This window comes from Macrobrachium nipponense, chromosome 21, assembly GCF_015104395.2.
Source record: "Macrobrachium nipponense isolate FS-2020 chromosome 21, ASM1510439v2, whole genome shotgun sequence".
NCBI classification, from domain to species: Eukaryota; Metazoa; Arthropoda; class Malacostraca; order Decapoda; family Palaemonidae; genus Macrobrachium; species Macrobrachium nipponense.
The window spans coordinates 22,782,207-22,801,297 of NC_087212.1; the positions used below are offsets into that span (position 1 = coordinate 22,782,207).

Below are 19,091 nucleotides of genomic sequence, written 5' to 3' on the forward strand. Positions count from 1 at the left end.
ATCGAACGAATGCCAAGCAATCATTTTTCCTAGCACACAGTAAGCCATAAATTTTCATTAGTATCTCTCTTCAACTAATGAAACTACCAAACAGTATAATAACCATTCATTTCTATTCTTTATTCTATCTTTACCTAATGGAGATACCGAGTTACTGACAGCTATAATGAAACATACTTATACGTAACGTAATAATAAAACAGAAGAAGAATTCTAAAAAATACGTATTTGTTGGCAGTCTGATTTATTTTAGATTTTATGATATCTAATTCACAATTTTTTTATTAAATGTATTGCATGTACTAATTTCAAATAATTAAGTAACCATTAACTATAATAAACAAACAAAAAAAAAGCTTCCAAACTTCTGTTTACATTCAGCACTTACGAGTATCGAACGATCGCCAAGCAATCACTTTGCACAATAAGCCATAAATTTTCATTATCTCTCTTCAACTACTGAAAGTACCAAACAGTATAATAACCATTCATTTCTATTCTTTATTCTATCTTTACCTAATGTTTTTTTTTTATTAAATGTATTGCATGAATCAAGTTTTTCAATTTACAGCATCCTTTTACCAATAGAATACTTAAAGCACAAGGGGTAGATGCTGACCAATAGGAGAGCAGGACCTTATGGGGTGACTAGCATCAGGAAAAAACCAATGGGAAAGAGGCAGGAGGATGGTGGCGAGTTTACTCAGTTGGCAGCGCGGGAGTTTTAAAATTGTTCTCGGTAGTCCGGGCGAATCTCGGGACTTTAAAGCAACAACCTTTCGTATCTTGAAAACTTTTCGTATGTAGAGCTGTAAAATTTTTCGTATTTGCTTTAGTATCTCGAGTTTTTCGTAAGCTGAGCCTTTCATATGTCGAGGTACCACTGTATTTGAATAAGAATTTTCTATTTGAATTTCGAAAGTTCTATCTGTGAGAAAATTTTGTATAAAATTGGTAAATGTCTTCTTATTCCTTCAGAGTGAAGTTTTTGCCTAATACTGTGCCACCTTGTTGTATCATATGATTTTTCTATGTAAAAAAATATTGCCACTGTTAAATTTTTCTGATCAAATCCTTTTTTGATATGATCTCCTAGACAGGTTAGTGGATCAAGGGTTAATTGACCAGCTATTGATCCTGATTATATTGGTGTTAGAATTGAATTTTTTTTTTATGACATGTCAGTCTTGTAATAACAATTTTTTCTAGTATTTTACGTAACAGCTTGCCAAAGATACTGGTCTATAGTCAGATGGATTGCTTGGATCTTTCCCAGGTTTGTTTATTGGGATAATGATAGCATGTTTCCATTTATTTAGAACAACATGTTTTATCCAGATGGTGCTATAGAATTTGAGTAAATATGATTTGGCAATGGGGACTAGTCTTTGTATCATTTCAAATGATATTTTATCATGGTCTGGGGCCGATGGATGACATGAATTTAGAGCATTATTCAATTCATCCATATCAAAAACATAATTATATTCTAGATCTTCAATAGTTTCAAAATTGAGTATGGTATTTTTTCCTTGTGTTCTTATATTTTGAAAATGTTCATTTAGATTGGAGTAGGCTCGTATGTTTTCAAAGTGTTTCCCTATTATATCTGATATTTCATAATGGTCATGATATAATTTTCCATTTTGGTTTACTGCACTTCTTGGATGTCTTATAAATTTTCCATCAATTTTCCTTATTTTTGCTAAATATTTTTCATAGATGCATTTGTTGACAAGCTTGATACATAATTTTTCCATGATGATATTTTCTCAAATATTACAAATTTTTGGAATTTGGCATTACGTACGTATATTCATTACATAATGGTTTAATATAATTGATTGTTATGTTGATTAGTACTACTATCTTGTTTAGAATGTTTGCATTGTTGAGCAATTTGTAAAGGGTTTTGAGCCGTGTTTTAATTCTGCTAAAATTTCAATTTAATATATGTTTGATTTTACTTAAACGTTGCTAAGTTTGGAGTCCATCACGGGTATGGTTTTAAGTGTGCTTTTATCGGCAGCATTTATTATGAAATTTTTGAAAAATTCATGTGTTTTTTACTGTGGTTTAGGTTATTTGGAAATTGTGGTATATTTCCGGTATTTTATTATTATCTAAACAACTAAGGACAATGGGAAAATGGTCACTGGTATAAGAATCACCCAGGACATTCCACTCAAGTCTTTCAGCTAAGTTGACTGAGCACAGCGAGTTATCTACTAAACAAAAGGTTAAGTGGGTATTGGAGAAGTATGTTGGCACATCACTTTCATTGGCAGCATAGGTCAAATTCCAATACATATTTCTCTATGCTTGTTCCCAGTGTGTCAGCAGGGTGGTTGTTATCCCAAAGAGGAACTATGAGCATTAAAATCGTCTACTACTATAAGTAGAGGTTCATGTAGATTATTAATTAATTCTGGTAGATCACTGAAATTTTAATTAAAATTTGGTTGGTTGTATAAGTTACAAATAGTGGTCATATTTTTATCTGGCATATATAATTTGATAGCTGTTATCTGGTATGATTGTGATGGTATGTTTAAAAGTTCATAGGCAATATGTACTTATATTGCGGTGCTCAGTTTTTCACCATCAGTTGGTGAACAACAAGCAATTTCTTACTGTCAAATGTCTGTGGGGTTAGATTGTGTGTTGTAAGCATATACATACGTATAGGGTTGTGGTCTCATTTTTTACACATTGCAAATTTTGAAGTGATTTTTTGTGTATTTACCCATTTTTCTTAGTGAAGTGATTTTTTGTGCATTTATCCATTTTTCTTATTGAAGTGATTTTTGTGCATGTGTCCATTTTTCTTACTGAAGTGTGTTTTTTTATATTGTGTGATATTAATGCTTTCTTGGTGTTTTTTTTTTTTTACAATTTGGGTATTTTCCACATTTTTCTGTTTTCATTTACATTCACAATTTAATTAACTTAATTGTTTTCATTAATTAATCGTTGCACATTTAACTGAGTTTAACATGTGAATTAATTTGATTTTACTTAGAATTCTTTTCAAGTTTTGTTGTTGTTTAGCACTTGTGAATTAATTTCCAAATTTTAGTTATTACCCAACACTTTTAATTCAATTGAATTCATTAATTTTCTTGATTTTTGTGATAAATTATTTTTAATTTAATTTTACTTAATAATTAACTCAAGAATTAGTTAAACTTTGTGATGTTTTCAAGTAACAGTAAATTTCCCTGAGATTGTGAATTTCACTTATAAATTTTTTGTATTTAATATTTTTATAAGTGTATTATTTTTTTACCAGTACAGGCGGCCCGCGGTTAACGGCGCAATCACTCAACGGCGAATCGGTTTTACGGCGGTTGTCAAAAATATTCATTAAAAAAATAAGGCATTTTAAAGGTATCTTTACGGCACAAATTTCAGTTAACAGCGCCGCTAGCGCTGTTGTCTAACGAGTTCATACATATGTAGAAATGCCGTTCAGACCATAAAGGTTATGCAAATTATATTAACAAATTTTATGGAGGGTTATTACGTAGGTATTAGGGTAAAATATATGCCTCTGACGGTGTTCTATGCCGAAAATATCGAGTTACATAAGTGCAAATTTAGCTATGGATGTGTCGATTCATAAATGTTCATGCTTTTGTTTAAAATGTGTATGAAAATGTATTACGTGAAAGGCATTATTATTTCTGTACAGAAATATGATACAAAGGCAGCTTTTGAAACTGCCCTTCACGTTATCAAATACGATGTTTTTTCATGTTCTTTCTTGTAAAGCCGGCCGCCTGCCCGCTCTTCCGAAAATATCGATTTAAAAAAAGTGCAAATTAGCGATCGATGTGTCGATTTTATAAATGTTTATGCTTCTAAGTTTAAAATGTATATGAAAATGTACTACGAAAAGGGTATTTTTATTTCTGTGCAGAAATATGATAAAAAGGCAGCTTTTGAAACTCCCCTTCAAGTTATCGACTACGATGTGTCGATTCATAAGTGTTCATGCTTTTGTTTAAAATGTGTATGAAAATGTATTACGTGAAAGGCATTTTTATTTCTGTACAGAAATATGATACAAAGGCAGCTTTTGAAATTGCCCTTCACGTTATCAAATACGATGTTTTTTCATGTTCTTTCTTGTAAGCCGCCGCCTGCCGCTCTTCCGAAAATGTCGATTTAAAAAAAGTGCAAATTAGCCATCGATGTGTCGATTTTATAAATGTTTATGCTTTTATGTTAAAATGTGTATGAAAATGTACTACGAATAGGGTATTTTTATTTCTGTTCAGAAATATGATAAAAAGGCAGCTTTTGAAACTCCCCTTCAACTTATCGACTGCGATGTTTTTTTCAAGTTCGTTCTTGTATGCCGTCGTCTGCCGCTCTTCCGAAAATATCGAGTTAAAAAAAAAAAGTGCAAATTTAGCGATCGATGTGTCGATTTTTCAAATGTTTATGCTTATGTTAAAATGTGTATGAAAACATATTGCGTAAAGGTATTTTCATTTTTGTACAGAAATAAGATACAAATTAAGGCAGCCTTTGTAAACTAGGCTCCACGTTGTAAGGGGATGGTTTTTCATGTTCGTTCTTGTTCGCCAGTTTCCGAAAAATGCTTGTGTTATTTTATTAATTACGCATCTTTTCCATAAATCCTTTAAAAAGTTATACATTATTTCACTGTATCCAAGAATATTGTATGTATTCTCATATTATTGTATTTTAAAATACTACGGCAAACTTAAGCCAGTATTCCGCGGAGCGGCCAATGTTGTGGTTTGAAATCAGCTGATGAATACGAGTCTGTTTCACCATAACGCAATTCTGAGCGAATGCTCTTGCTTCTAGTTAGCATAAACGAATATCTATATACTTGACTTATATGAGACAAAGTTATTTTTCCATATACAGCGTGTTTTTAGGTGGAAATATTTATTGAATATGTCTCGTTGTGAATGTGAACTACTATTTTTTTTCGTTAACAGATTACGTTGGCGGCATGTTTATTGCGTAAAAAATTACGTGATTCCGTTCGCAATACGTATTCCTTTATATCATCGTAATACGAACTTTACGCTATTTATCTTATATCGGCGTGAAACCAACAGTAAAATGTGTTCTTTCAAGCACAGTAGTTTTGATTAAAATGATTTTATCCCAATTTTATCTACAGTTGTGTGTGATGGCAGACGTTTACTGCAGTTTTATCCTTGTTGCCGATGTACGATAATCAGTTACCATCCGAGTTACGACCTGCGCGAGTTACGTCCACCCGTACTTACGACATTGTCCGACAGGGGTCTATTTTTTTATATTTGGCGGCGTTTACTGTTTGGCAGCGCGGTAGCGTAGTGCGTGCGGCGCGGTATGACAGTTACGACGGCGCCGGCAGCACAGCATCCCAGACACTCATCCCAACCACCTCACTCACTGTCTAGACATTGTAGCAGTACTGTAACATTGTAGCAGGAACATTTTTTTCATTACACCTTTGCCATGGCCCCTAAGAGAAAGTCTGACTCATCAGAATGCAATTCTGCCAAGAAAGCTAGGAAGGCACTGACGTTGGAGATGAAGATGGACGTAATCAAGAAATATGAAGGTGGGATGAAAGTTAATTGTATAAGCAGAAGTCTCCATCTCTCCCACTCCACGGTCTCCACCATTCTAAAGGACAAGGAAAGGATTAAGGACGCAGTGAAAGGAGCAGCCCCAATCAAGTCAACTATTATCACCAAACAGCGTGAAGGACCGATAGCAGACATGGAAAAGTTGTTATTTACGTGGCTGGAAGATAATAGACAAAGAAATGTGCAAGTGATGTTGCGAGCAGTGCAAAGCAAGGCAACAAGTTTATTTAAAATGTTAAAAGAGAAAGGAGGTGAAGAATATGCTTCGTTGGAGTTTAATAGCGGTGATGGGTGGTTTCGTCGATTCCGAGATCGGTACTAAGTGCACCATGTTCTGACGAAAGGCGAGGCTGCTAGCAGTGATGCGCCTGCTGCTAAGGCATTCGTTGAAGAATTTGATAAACTAATTGTGAAAGAAGGATATTTGCCTGAACAGATTTTTAATGTGGACGAAACTGCCTTGTTTTGGAAAAAGATGCCGAAAGGCACGTACATAAGCAAAGAAGAAAGAAGAGAGGAAGAAAAGGAAGTTGTAGAAGAGGAGGAGCCCGAACGAAAGTTTTACTGTAAAGGGATTATCGGAAGCCATACAAATGCTTAATACAATGCTGCATAAATTGGAAGGAATGGATCCGAATGTTTGAACGTTTGCCCGGATAGAGAGATCTATGCAAGAAGTAATGAGGCCATACAAAGAAATCTACGATGAAAAGAAAAAGCAGAAGATCCAAACGACACTTAGCATGTTTGTCAAACGAACACAAAAGCCCGCCTCATCCAGCATCGAAGCCACCCCCTCCCCTACATCGGCCAGCGCAGTAACCACCCCTTCCCCATCCCCTGCCTCGCCTGACTTAACAGCTGATCTTTCTTTCGACCGTGCGTATGAAGAAAGTGTTGATGACGTCGAACCAAGCACAGTGAACATTAATTTTGAGTGTTGTTTTGCTTATTTTTTTACATGCATATGTATTTTCTATTTTGTACTACAGTACTGTATGTTCTATTTTTGAACTGTAACTTTTCTATTTTCGTATTTTCTTCATTTGTATTTTTGTATAATAAATTCAACTGCAGTAATAAATATTTTATTTCTATAACCATATTATATTAAGATGTATGTACGTAGTATATCAACTAAGCAACTGAAAAAAAAGCTAAATACATTGCACCTACAGTATAATATTAAAAATATCTCTATGATAAAATGATAAAAGTGAAACTAAAAGGCATAAAAATGATAAATACATAAACAGCTTGTACGTATAGTACAACAGTAATATTATTCAACAGAAAAAGTATGATAAAAGTGAAACTAAAAAGCATAAAAATTATAAATAAACAGCTTGTATATACATATGTACAGTAATATTATTCAACAGAAATATATGATAAAATTATAAAAGTGAAACTAAAAGGCATAAAAATGATAAATAAACAGCTTGTATATACACAATAATATTATTCAACAGAAAAAGTTACTTAAAAATGCAACACATTCATATCATATGTCCTCGAGTACAGTATAATCTTCCACTTTAACCGAGTACTTATAATCCACGTGTCGGCCATTTTGGCTGGTATTTTCGACTAACGACCATTCTGACATACGACCTGTTGGTCGGAACGGATCTAGGTCGTAACTCGGATGGTAACTGTAGTCATTAGCAGCTTGAACAGTTTTCTCAGCTTCAGTTATAACTAGGTTTAAATTTAACGGTATATTTCCCGATTGATCTTTAATCTATATTGATCTCTGATCTATAGCGAATAAAGTTATTACATTAAGATATCTCAGTTCTATTCTATACATAACGCCATTTATAACAAATACGGTAATGTTGCACTGTAGTACGATGATCGAAATACAAGCCAAACAGATGTTATCCAGTTCGGTTGTACTTAGAAAAAAAAAAAAAAAATAGTAGTTTCTCGTTCGGTTGTTCATGGCTGTACACGTTCACGCAACGAGTATAACGTTAACACCATACTTTCATCATTCTCTTTTGCTGTTATTGAACTTATGTAACTAGAAGATGGATAAAGTTAGACCATTGTAAATTGATCTCTCATAAAATCGAACTATCGTAAGACTAATGATCGTAACCTGAACACTACAGCTACCTGTACACTGTATAAACTTTATTATATCTTTACATACTTTAGACACCCACATGTACTGTACAGTAATTTCTATAGTACTATACTGCATAAATATAATTTTACTTATTGCGCCGTTGTGGGATTACAGCGCCTTTGACTGGTCTAGAGTTTCGAAAGAAGGTGTGCGGCGGCCGTAGGCTTTAAAATCGCTCAGCGTCGAAAATCGCTTGGCGTCGGTGGCCAGGAACGGAACCCCTGCCGCTAACCGAGGGCCGCCTGTATATTTAGCTTGGTTTAGGTAGAAACATAGAATGGTAATTGAGCTGTTTTCCTTCAATTTAATTGAAGTGAGTTAGAACCAGGGAAATACTTAAAACTTAAAACCAGGTAAATACTTAAACTTTGAAAGTTGTTGCTGGACTGATGCCCTTTAAATAATTTAATTACATATAAGATTATCTCACACCTGTTTTCATGAGCTTAGTCTGATTTTCTGCAATACTGATAAGTTGGCAAAGAGATCACTGTTGCCTTTAGAGTATTCAGTCATATTTTACCCGTGATGAAGGTTCAGGTGTCTGGGTGTTGTGAGGTAATTATCTTATGATTGGTGAGTGTAGTAAGCAGATACTTGGCACTTTGTCACAATAAATAAATATATATATTATTATATATATTATTATATTATATATATATAAGTATATATATATATATAGATATAGATATATATATATATATATATATATATATAGTATGTATTATATGTCTATATATATAGTATGTATATGTATATATTATATCGTATGTATATAGCATATATATAGTATCTATATATATATATATATATATATATATATATATATATATATATATATATATATATATATTATATATATATATATATATGATGTGTGTGTGTGTGTGTGTGTGTGGTTCCATAGTTATGGTATTGGAGTCTACCAATTGATTTTTGTTTGTTTCTTTTTCAATTTCTATGCACTCTAATGGATGTCCTGGATTTGATATTTTACTTGGAACAGGTCTGAACATTGTTAGATATATGATGGATCTACCAGAGTTCTCACTATTCACCTTTGGATTTAAATTCACTCCATGCTATGTTTTCTTATTTATTAGTTTGGGTAAATTTTGACAAGGTAGAAAAACCCACAAGTATTAATTCAAAAATATATAATGTTATATGGGACTCTTAGGTTTGAATCTAGGAAGAAATTCCTGAGGTTCGAAAGCCCCCTCATCACGTCAAGGTGGTCCCAAAATGAGGGAGCTATTTCTAAGAATTTGACAGACAATTCCCTTTAGAAAACAGATATGCTTCTGAAATAAAATTAAATTTGGATACAGTACTTACACTTTGCCCAGAATTTTTTCTCCGAACCTTACTGGACAGTTCATCAAGAGATGGAGGTTGTGAAGTGTCAAGATTTTGAAGACCTGGTATGCCACCCTTCAACAGGCTTGACATACTGGTGTCAAGGAAGGATTCATCATAAGCTGGAAATATAATTCAAAACTACATATTAAGAGCAATCACTGGTGCTTCTTAACATCAACTATTTGCTTCTAAGCTACAGAATGATAATTTTTACTCTTATATGTTTGCAGCTTCTGAGGATGAGAGATAATTTTTTTTATGTATTTGTCTTCCATGATACAATGCTGATTTTGATGTAATTTTGAAGCTACATATTGAATTTTATTTTGTTATCTTAAATAAAAAATTAAAATGATAGTCAGAATGACCACTGAAGTGACCCAAAAATAGAAATGTCTTTACTTTTGACAAATATTTTTTTAATAATTATAATCATTTATATATTTTTTCTGCACATCAAAAACCAAATGCAATTTGCTTTCCAATGCCAATTTGGTGTCACCAGAATCTCAAAAGGGTTAAGAGAAAGAACTTGTTTACAACAACATTTACATCTCTACACCTCCAGTTTTATAAAACATCATTCTAATGACAAGCCTATGTATAAAAAGAACAAGAATGTTTATATTACATAACAAATTCTCTTGAAAAATAGGAACCATTTTATAAAAATCTCCTAAACTGAAATGAAATAAGGTAGCTAACCATTAACTGCATTAAAAAATGTCTATTCTGTACAACTAAAAATAGTAGTACAGCACCAAAGGGAAAATTCAGAGATTTGTAAAATTTATTTAAATTAAATTTTACAAACATTATTATGACTTCTGGGAACAATGTGGGCAAAAATAATAAAAATTAAAAGAGCAAAAATACAATACAGTACTTACAACCAACATCCACATAGTGTACATTTAAACCTTTGCTACAGCGCCTGACTTTAACACCTCGAGGACTCTCTTCCTCACAGCTATCATCACCAGAACCACTATTAGAACCCCGCCGCTTAACTGGAGCCAGAAGACCTATAGGAGGATCAACATAGTCTCCCAGGCATGAGCCATCTAAGCTCTCCTTGTCACTGTAAATGTAAACATGTATTGTTGTGTAAATTGCTATTTTAAGCTTAATATATCAAACACTTGCAAGGCAAAATCACCAACTTTTAAATCAGTTGTGATAAGAATAAAGAATATTAGACAGCTGTTTACAACAGTTAATCATTTCTATCCATTAGTAACAAATAACATTAACTATTCTTTATAACATGTATGGAAATTGTATACTACTACTATTATTTTTTTTTTACAAATTACCAGGTCCCCAAGTCTGCTCTCAATTCCAATAACATGTGTGTCATGGCATTAAAGGAAAACCATCAGCCTAACAGCAGCAATGATCCTCATTTCCACTTGTTACAATTTAGTACTTGAACCAGACCAAAGACAAATACTAACAGTACATACTGTGAATCAACAAGACTGACAAGATGAGTTAACTTACAAATTTCAGCCAAGAACAATACTTATACTATGTACTTCCAATGCATATGCAACATATAAGAACAAGAATTACTGTACACTAGTTGTATTTGATAACTTACAAGTAAAAAAAGTAACTATGATAAAAAACAATTGGCAACAACATGCAATACTGTAGCTTGAAAGACAAAGGACAAATTAAGTTGCAATCTTCATATGGCTCACTTTTATCCAAACTTTCCACTTTCCATGGTAAGTTTCATAGTACCTACTGCAGATATGGGGACTACTGTCTTTGTAAAATCTTATTACTTTAACATTTTACTCCCCCTCTGTTATCAACCTCCAACCTTAAGCTAAAAAATTATAACAGAATTACATAAATGGGATGGCATTAGTAAACCGAATTTAGTCTCCAGTAAGTTTCCATACCTATTTCTAGCATGATTTTGACGTAATGGGAACGAATCCATCTGTGAGAGTAATTCATCATTATTATCTCGCAGTTGCTGGTTCTCGGCAGTTACACGCTCCAACCTGTCCAACAATCTTCTATACTCCTCTTCCCTTGGGCTTAAAGATTCAAATTCTGCAACCTGCAATAAAACTGCCTTTCTAATAACTGAATCTATATGAGGAGAAATGCTACAGCAATATCTCTAATAGATAACTTATATAAGATCTAGAAACAGTACAGGCAGTCCCCGGTTATCAGCATTTTGGTTTTATGGCACTTGTCCAATATGCTCAAAACTGGGGTTTACCACCAGTAGGGTTTACAGCGCCGTTGTCTGATTATAAGTGGCTTAAGTGCCGTGAGACCCTCATAAAATACAAACAACAGATATGCATCTTTTCCTATGATCTTATAAAAAGTTATGCTTTACTTCACTGCATCCAATGATACTGGATGTGGTCTCATATTACTATTGTATTATAAAATATAAACCAAGCGATCAATGTTTTTGTTTGGAGGCAAGTTTATTTTGCCATATCTAACTCAATTCAGAGCGATTTTCTTGTGTCTAGTTAGCATAAATCAATCTAGAAACTATTTATATGGGACAAGGTTATTTTTTGTTATATGAAGTGTTTTTAAGTCAAAATATGACTTAAATATGTCTTGTTATGAACTAAATTTAGTTTATTTATTTGTTAATAAATGGCATTGGGAACATGTTTTAATGTAAAAACTTAACAGATTCCATTGCTATTTTCACCCATTTCATCATAATATGAGCTCTACATACTTAACTTTCATCGGCATGAAAACAACAGTAAAATGTGTTCTTCCATGCCAAGTATTTTTTATTAAAATAAGTTTTTCTCTGTTATTATTTACGGTCTAGTTTCATCCATGTTGCTGAAGCACGATAATTTATAGTCATTAGCAGTGCGAACATTGTTTTCGCAGCTTCAGCTATAACTGCTACTTAAATTTAACAGTACATACTATATTTCCTTGCCGACATTCTACTTAACTAATGCCATTTATAGCATACATAACAAAGGAAATTTTTACTATTGTACTATCGCTGAAATGCAAGCAAAACAAGTGTTGTTATCTGACTCAGTTCAGTTGTTCATAGCAAAACAGCTGTTGTTCAGTTGCTTATGGCTGTAAGAGTTTAAGGAAAAATTATAATGTTACTAACAATACTTTTATCAATGATAGGATAAATAAAGAGATGGAGGAAAAGAGGTAAATAAGTGCTACTAAGAAGAGGAAGACAATAGCCTATCAATGGAGATGAAAATTGACATTATTAAGTGTTCTGAAAAAGGTCTCTCTCTCTCTCTCTCTCTCTCTGACATTAGAAAATTTGAAGCGTGCAGACCACAGTAAAGGTGGAATGCAGCATAAGCAAAATTTTGGTTATCTGCAATTTTCAGTTACCGTCAAGCCCGCAGGAACAGAACCCTGCCGGTAACAGGGGGCTGCCTGTACCATGATGAATATCATTAATTCCAATTATCCCTACATCAATACTACTCAGTAACCCCATTAAAACTTTCGATTTGCTCAAAATAAGTTCTGGTAATATTATTTGATCTTGAACATTAGCCTTTTTAAAGAAATAAATGCATACAGGCAGTACCCGGTTATCGGCGGGGGTTCCGTTCTTTGCGGGGTGCCAATGAGTGAAAACCTCCATTAACTGAAACTTGGTGATTTAAGACACTTATGGCGCCAACAACTGGTTAATGGCGCATCTGTTAGGTATGTCATGGCACCATAACTATACTATCGGCGCCATAGTCAGAACTCGGCAAGTTATGGCACCATAGATCACTGATTTATGGTGCTAGACAAGTGCCATAAAACTAAATCACCATTAACCGAGTCTGGTGATAACTGGGGGACTGCCTGTAGGAAAAATGATAGAATGTAATAAACTTATGAATAAAACATTGGATAAAAACTGAACAACCTTGGTGAATTTCTAAAAGAAGACATAAACCTACCTTTTTCCTGAGCTCTTGCAGATCTACCAATTGCTTTTCCATTTGGGATATCTGTCGCTGAGCTTCCTGTAATTTCTCACTCAATTCAAAATTTTCAGTCTCCAGGCGCTTTATATCCTGCAGATAAAAAGAAGTCAGAAATAAAACTAGAAGTCATTACCATTACTAATCTTTTTACATCAAATATTTCCTTAATTAGAATAAGTGTTAAATTGTTCTCACAACCATCTTCAGTCCTGTTCACTTCTTTTTCTGAATTCCCATATGGCTATCTTATCAGTGCCATTGTTACCTGATTTTCTAAGCCTTTTCATTTGTCTTTCTCCAACTATTTCCATAGTTGCTACTTTCTGACTACAGTAATTGCTCAACCATTATCACACATCAAAAACATCACAATCTTTTATTTTGATTAAGATAATAATTAATTTGATGATTAAAATCAACTATACTGGATTTTCTGGTGTTAAAGCAGCTATTTTTACTTAAAATAAATCTTAGGAATTTGCTAAATAGAACATAATTAGAAATCCTGTATAAGACCACAAATAAAGTGTTTAAATTATTACAGTGGTCCCCTGTATCTGTGGGGGATGGGTACCAGACCCCCCCATTAATAGTTAGAACCGGCGAATAGTTGGAACCCCTATAAAAATGCTTAAAACTTCCTATTTTCTTAGTTAAAACTCAAGAAAAACCCACTAAACATTTTTATACCTGGTTTTCTTAAATAGTTTTATCACAAAAAGTGCATTTTATGATGAAATTGATAAAAAAAACCCCAGGAATTTGTGGATATTTCTCATACAAAAATACTGTGAATAGGCGAATTTTCTGCAAATAATGCGGGAAAATGTTCCCGCAATAAATCGGCGAATGTGTGAGTCCGCGAATCCGGAGAACATGAATACGGGGGGGTCCACTGTATTCTAAGTCAAATAAAAAAAATGATCATAAAAAATATACAGGTAGTTCCTGGCTTACGACGGGTTCAGCTTATGACGTTCTGAGGTTATGACACTTTTCAATTATATTCATCAGAAATTCTTTCAAGGTTTATGACGCATGTTCTATTCCTATTTTGTTCCATTTGGGGTTGCCAAGCTCAAAATATTTTTCAACCAACTGTTGGTGCACAATTAAATGTTATCACATCCTATTTTTATGTTTATTTTTCCATTATCTGTAATAAACAGAATATTGCTGTGAACTGAAATCCAATATGTACTATCAACAGGAACTTAAAAGTAATGCACAAGCAGTAGCCCTATCCATTTGCAGGCCAAAGGAATTTCTGATGCAACACAGCTGGGCATCTTATATTATATACGTTACTTTGTAATCTGCTAAAATCTTTCATTTTGCTTGTATTGTATGTTAAATTCATAAAAGCTTACTAAATATTGAAATCAATGAACTTGAGAAACATAAACCACAGTATTTCAAAAATAATGGGGCTGGAAAAACAACAATAACCAATATGCTTTACCAGCCAAAGTCATGGTACATACTTCAGTGCACTGAGACAGTTGCATGTGCATAGCACACCAACCAAAGTTGTGAAAATTGCTACCTTATTTTTAAGTTTATATTTTGCTTCCCAAATTTTGCTAGACAAAATTGGGGAGTGACTTTGAGCTTGGAGAATCTTCAATGTCAGAAAATATAGTAAACGACAGTAGAGTTTCAGTGATATAAATATGTACATATACAGAACTTCAAGGACTAAAACCTTTTATGTATATTTGATGCAAGGAATATCAAGACTTACTGCATGAAGTGTTGAAAGCTTAGCCTTGAGTTTGGAATCTTCTTGCAAAAGCTGGCTATTTTGCGACTGTAGTTCTCGCATGACAGATGACACCTGGTCCCTGGCTGCATCTCGCTCTCGTGTTATAGCTTCCTGAAGCTCACGAACTTGGTCCCTATACTGCCTCTCTAGTTCCCTACAATACAAACTTTCCTTTTTAGAACCATATCTCAGCAGGTGCAGTGAAGAAGAGTAAAGTTCCCCTGACATGTTTGGTATTAACTAAGTTACATGACAAACCTAACAGAGTTAATATATTCTTTAATATATATTATGAACCTGATTTCTGAACCTTGCTGTGTACAGATATGAAAAATTCACCAAAGTACCAAACACTTTTATTTAAATTTTTTTTTATAGGACCAACATATCAAAACCCTGAGTGATGAGGCAATAGTAATACAGTATATTATGAAATACAAACATTTACTAACTCACTGAATTTGATGTTGAGATGAGGCTTCCATATGGGCATTATGTTCATCTAGCTCCTGAGCCAGCAGGGCTAAACGCTGATTTGCCTCATTTAGGTCAAAGCGCAACTTATTTCTTTCACCTCGAGCAGAATCTAGAGACAATCTGAAAAAGAGAATAAGGATTACATGATTACTTCTAGACTTCAAATTATAAATTTAGGAATATAAAGACAGCATATATGTATGGGTATATGGTAAGAACTTAAAATATTGTAAATGAAAAATAAAAATGACATTAGCTGGCAGTTTTATGTAACTCCCCAACCATACACACACACAACATGAGTGCTTTACACCATAAACTCATACTTTATTTTTTTTTTAAATATTGGGGTTAAATGGTCATTAAAGACATATATAGTTTATTTTTCAATAGTTATGCAATAATGAATTTAAGTGTCTGCAAATAACTGCTCTGAAGTTTACATAATAAGTTTAATATAGTTTATTCTTCAATAGTTATGCAATAATGAATTTAAGTGTCTGTAAATAATTGCTCTGAGGTTTACATAATAAGTAAGTTTGATGGAAGTTTACATAATAAGTTTGATGGAAACCAATAAATTCCGACAGTCTAATTTCAAATACAATATACAGTGGAACCTCGATTTTCGTACATAATCCATTCCAGAACCTCCCACGAAATCTGAAACGAACAAAAACCAAACAATAATTCCCATAAGGAATAATGTAAATACAATTAACTCCTTTGCCACTGGGACACACACATGTACCATTTTTACGTCTTTTCATACATCTTTCATCCCTCCTCGAAAAGCAAAGCTGCTTTCTTAAGCTTGGACAGGTTTCAGCCATAGTATTGTGTATGAGAGAGGTGCTGAAACACCACCAATTATTCATTCTAGACAAAAGAAAAAAAAAAAAAAAAAAAAATTTTATAGGGAATAAACATAGTTTTATATACAAAAAACAATGAGAAATAAATATAAATTACTAATGAAATTAATAAATGAACATTTAACATCACCCTTACCTTTATCGAAAACACTTGTTAATGTATGGAAGATGGAGAGGAGGAGAAAGGGAGGAGAAGAGGTTATTATTTGGAAGGGGAACCTCCTTCCAGAAGGGGTTCAGGTATCAAGGACCTATCTGGGTTATTTCTCTTTGTTTTCTACTGGCACTATTTGAGGTTACCTCCCCTCTTCATTTTTTACTGGCACTAGGACCACCTTGAGAGTTACTGGACCCCTGTCGCAAAACAAAACTATCCTGAGACATTTGTTTCTGGCATTTCTTTAAAAGTTGCCTAAAGTTGAACACAGCATTGTCATTAAAAATGTTGGAGACATGGATTACAACTTCTTTGTTAGGATGATAATTCTCTACAAAATGTTTTACATCATTCCACTTTACAAACATGTCCCTAATCACTGAGGTAAGTACATTATGTATGCCCATTCAATTTCTGAATTTTTCAAACCAGCCTCTGCTGGCCTTAAATTCACTAACAGCAACACTTGTTGTCATTTTCTCACTGAGATCGGCATGCAACTCCCTCCAACACTTTGCTACAAGTTCTTTCTTAAATTCTAAAGTGTTTCTTGCCTTTTTTATAAAAGGGCTAGCAATTGGAACTTTCTTTGGCCCCATGATGCCTTACTTAGCAATTGCACTCAAATAAAAAAGCACAGAGAACAAAAACAAAAGCAGAATGGGTCACAAAAGAAGATGGGATCTTTGTTTGGGTGCTTGATGGAGTGTTTCTGAGAGTACAAAAACTGAAGAAATGTATGATAACCGAGACAAAATTTTGTAGAAAAAAAGTCTGCGAAAACTGAAATGTACAAAAAGAAAGGTGTATGAAGACTGAGGTTTGACTATAACAATGGAACCTTGGTTTTCATACGATTCAGTTTTTGTAGACTTTTTCAGACAAAAATTTTGTCACGGGTTTTCTACGTTTCCTCAAATTTTGTACACTTGGAAACACTCCTTCCGGCACCCACTGCATGACTAGGCCCCATACCAAGCAATCAATCAAAGCATCCCGTGTCTCCTGTGATCCATTCTGCTTTTGTGTTCGTTGTTTTTTGTGTTTCTTTTATACAAGTGCAACTGCTAGATAAGCCATCATGGGGCCAAAGAAAGTTCCAAGTGCCAGCCCTTCTGTAAAAACGGTGAGAAACACTATAGAATTTAAGAAAGAAATAGCAAAGTGTTGGAGGGTGTTGCATGCGATCACAGTAAGAAAATGCCTAAAAGTGCTGTTGTTAGTGAATTTAAGACCAATAGAGGCTGGTTTGAAAAATTCAGTAAAGACAACAGGCATACATAATGTGCCTACTTCAGTGATTAAGGACATGTTCGCAAAGCGGAGTGATGTAAAAGATATTGTGGAGAATTATCATCCAAACAAAGATGTAATCTGTGTCTCCAACATCTTTAATGACAATGCCGTGTTCCACTTTGGGCAAATTTTAAAGATACCAGGAAAAAAATGTCTCTGGACAGTTTTGTTGTGCGACAGGGGTCCAATGACTCTCAAGCTGGCCCTAGTGTCAGTAGAAACCCAAGAGGGGGCATTAATTGTATTTATTGTATTTGCAGGCATAAAAAATTCACCCCCTATTTTACAAGGATACTTTGTGAAAATAACAATTTTAGTATGTTTCATCATACATTATTGAAAGATATTTTAAAAGTAATTTTGTAGGGGAAAATGTATGATTCTGTGCATGAAATACAACAATGCAAGAGTATAATGGAGTAAAGTATAGACTTTTGTTTGAAATTTACCAAAAATAAACAACAGGTGGCACTATGCTTGTGTTTACATCCACTCTTTGCAAATGGCTGACAGGCTAACTGCAGATGTATTGTAAGCACTTTTTTGTAAGTTTGTGATAACAGATGGATAATTTGGCTTGTTTTCAATATCTTATTATAGTAACACTAATATTTACTTTAATGATTAAGTTTGTTTTTCATGTTTTATTATTAGCAACAATTTTTGTGCCTACCCATTATGCTTGTTGTAGTAAAGCCATAGCCTAGCCTACGGCACTCTGTCTCCCATCTGTAATATGGCCACATTGGAGGTCTCCCATCTGTAATATGGCCACATTGGAGGTCTCCCATCTGTAATATGGCCACATTGGAGGTCTCCCATCTGTAATATGGCCACATTGGAGGTCTCCCATCTGTAATATGGGCCCATTGGGAGGTCCCGGCCATCTGTAATTACATTGGAGGTCTCCCATCTGTAATATGGCCACATTGGAGGTCTCCCATCTGTAATATGGCCACATTGGACGCAGGGCAGTTTTTCTCATACATTTAACAATAAAAAAGTGCGTCTAATACGCTGCCATAGACTGTACATTATTACTTGTGGGAATTATTGTTCCGGTTTTTGTACATTTTGGACTTCGTGGGAGCTTCCAGAGTGGATTACAGTGAACCCCCTATACTTGAGTACTCCAAATTCGCGGATTTCTCTCTGAAACATATGCCACATTATTTGCGGAAAATTCACCTATTCACTGTATTTTTCTGAGAAATATGCACAAATTTGTTTCTTTTAATCAATTTCATCATAAAATGCACTTTTGTGATAAAACTATTAAAAAAAACCAGGTATAAACATTTTTAGTGGTTGTTTCTTGAGCTTTAACTGACAAAATAGAAAGTTTTAAGCATTTTTATTGGGGTTTCAAATATTTGCAGATTCTAGCTATTCATGGGTGGGGGGGGGATTTGTCTGGTATGCAT

General features: G+C 33.9%; 1 protein-coding gene across 10 annotated transcripts in view; it reads right to left on the bottom strand.

Annotated features, from left to right (window-relative positions):
* The window catches only part of LOC135197838 (ninein-like protein), a 255,706-nt gene that overhangs the window by 123,270 nt on the left and 113,345 nt on the right, over positions 1-19,091 (bottom strand). For all 10 annotated transcript variants that reach the window (XM_064225001.1, XM_064225005.1, XM_064225003.1 and 7 more), the window contains 6 exons: positions 15,319-15,459; positions 14,842-15,016; positions 13,071-13,187; positions 11,037-11,200; positions 10,014-10,204; positions 9,100-9,242 (listed from right to left, as the gene is read on the bottom strand). In XM_064225001.1, the coding sequence (XP_064081071.1) occupies positions 9,100-9,242; positions 10,014-10,204; positions 11,037-11,200; positions 13,071-13,187; positions 14,842-15,016; positions 15,319-15,459 (931 nt within the window). The remainder of the gene's footprint in view (positions 1-9,099; positions 9,243-10,013; positions 10,205-11,036; positions 11,201-13,070; positions 13,188-14,841; positions 15,017-15,318; positions 15,460-19,091) is intronic.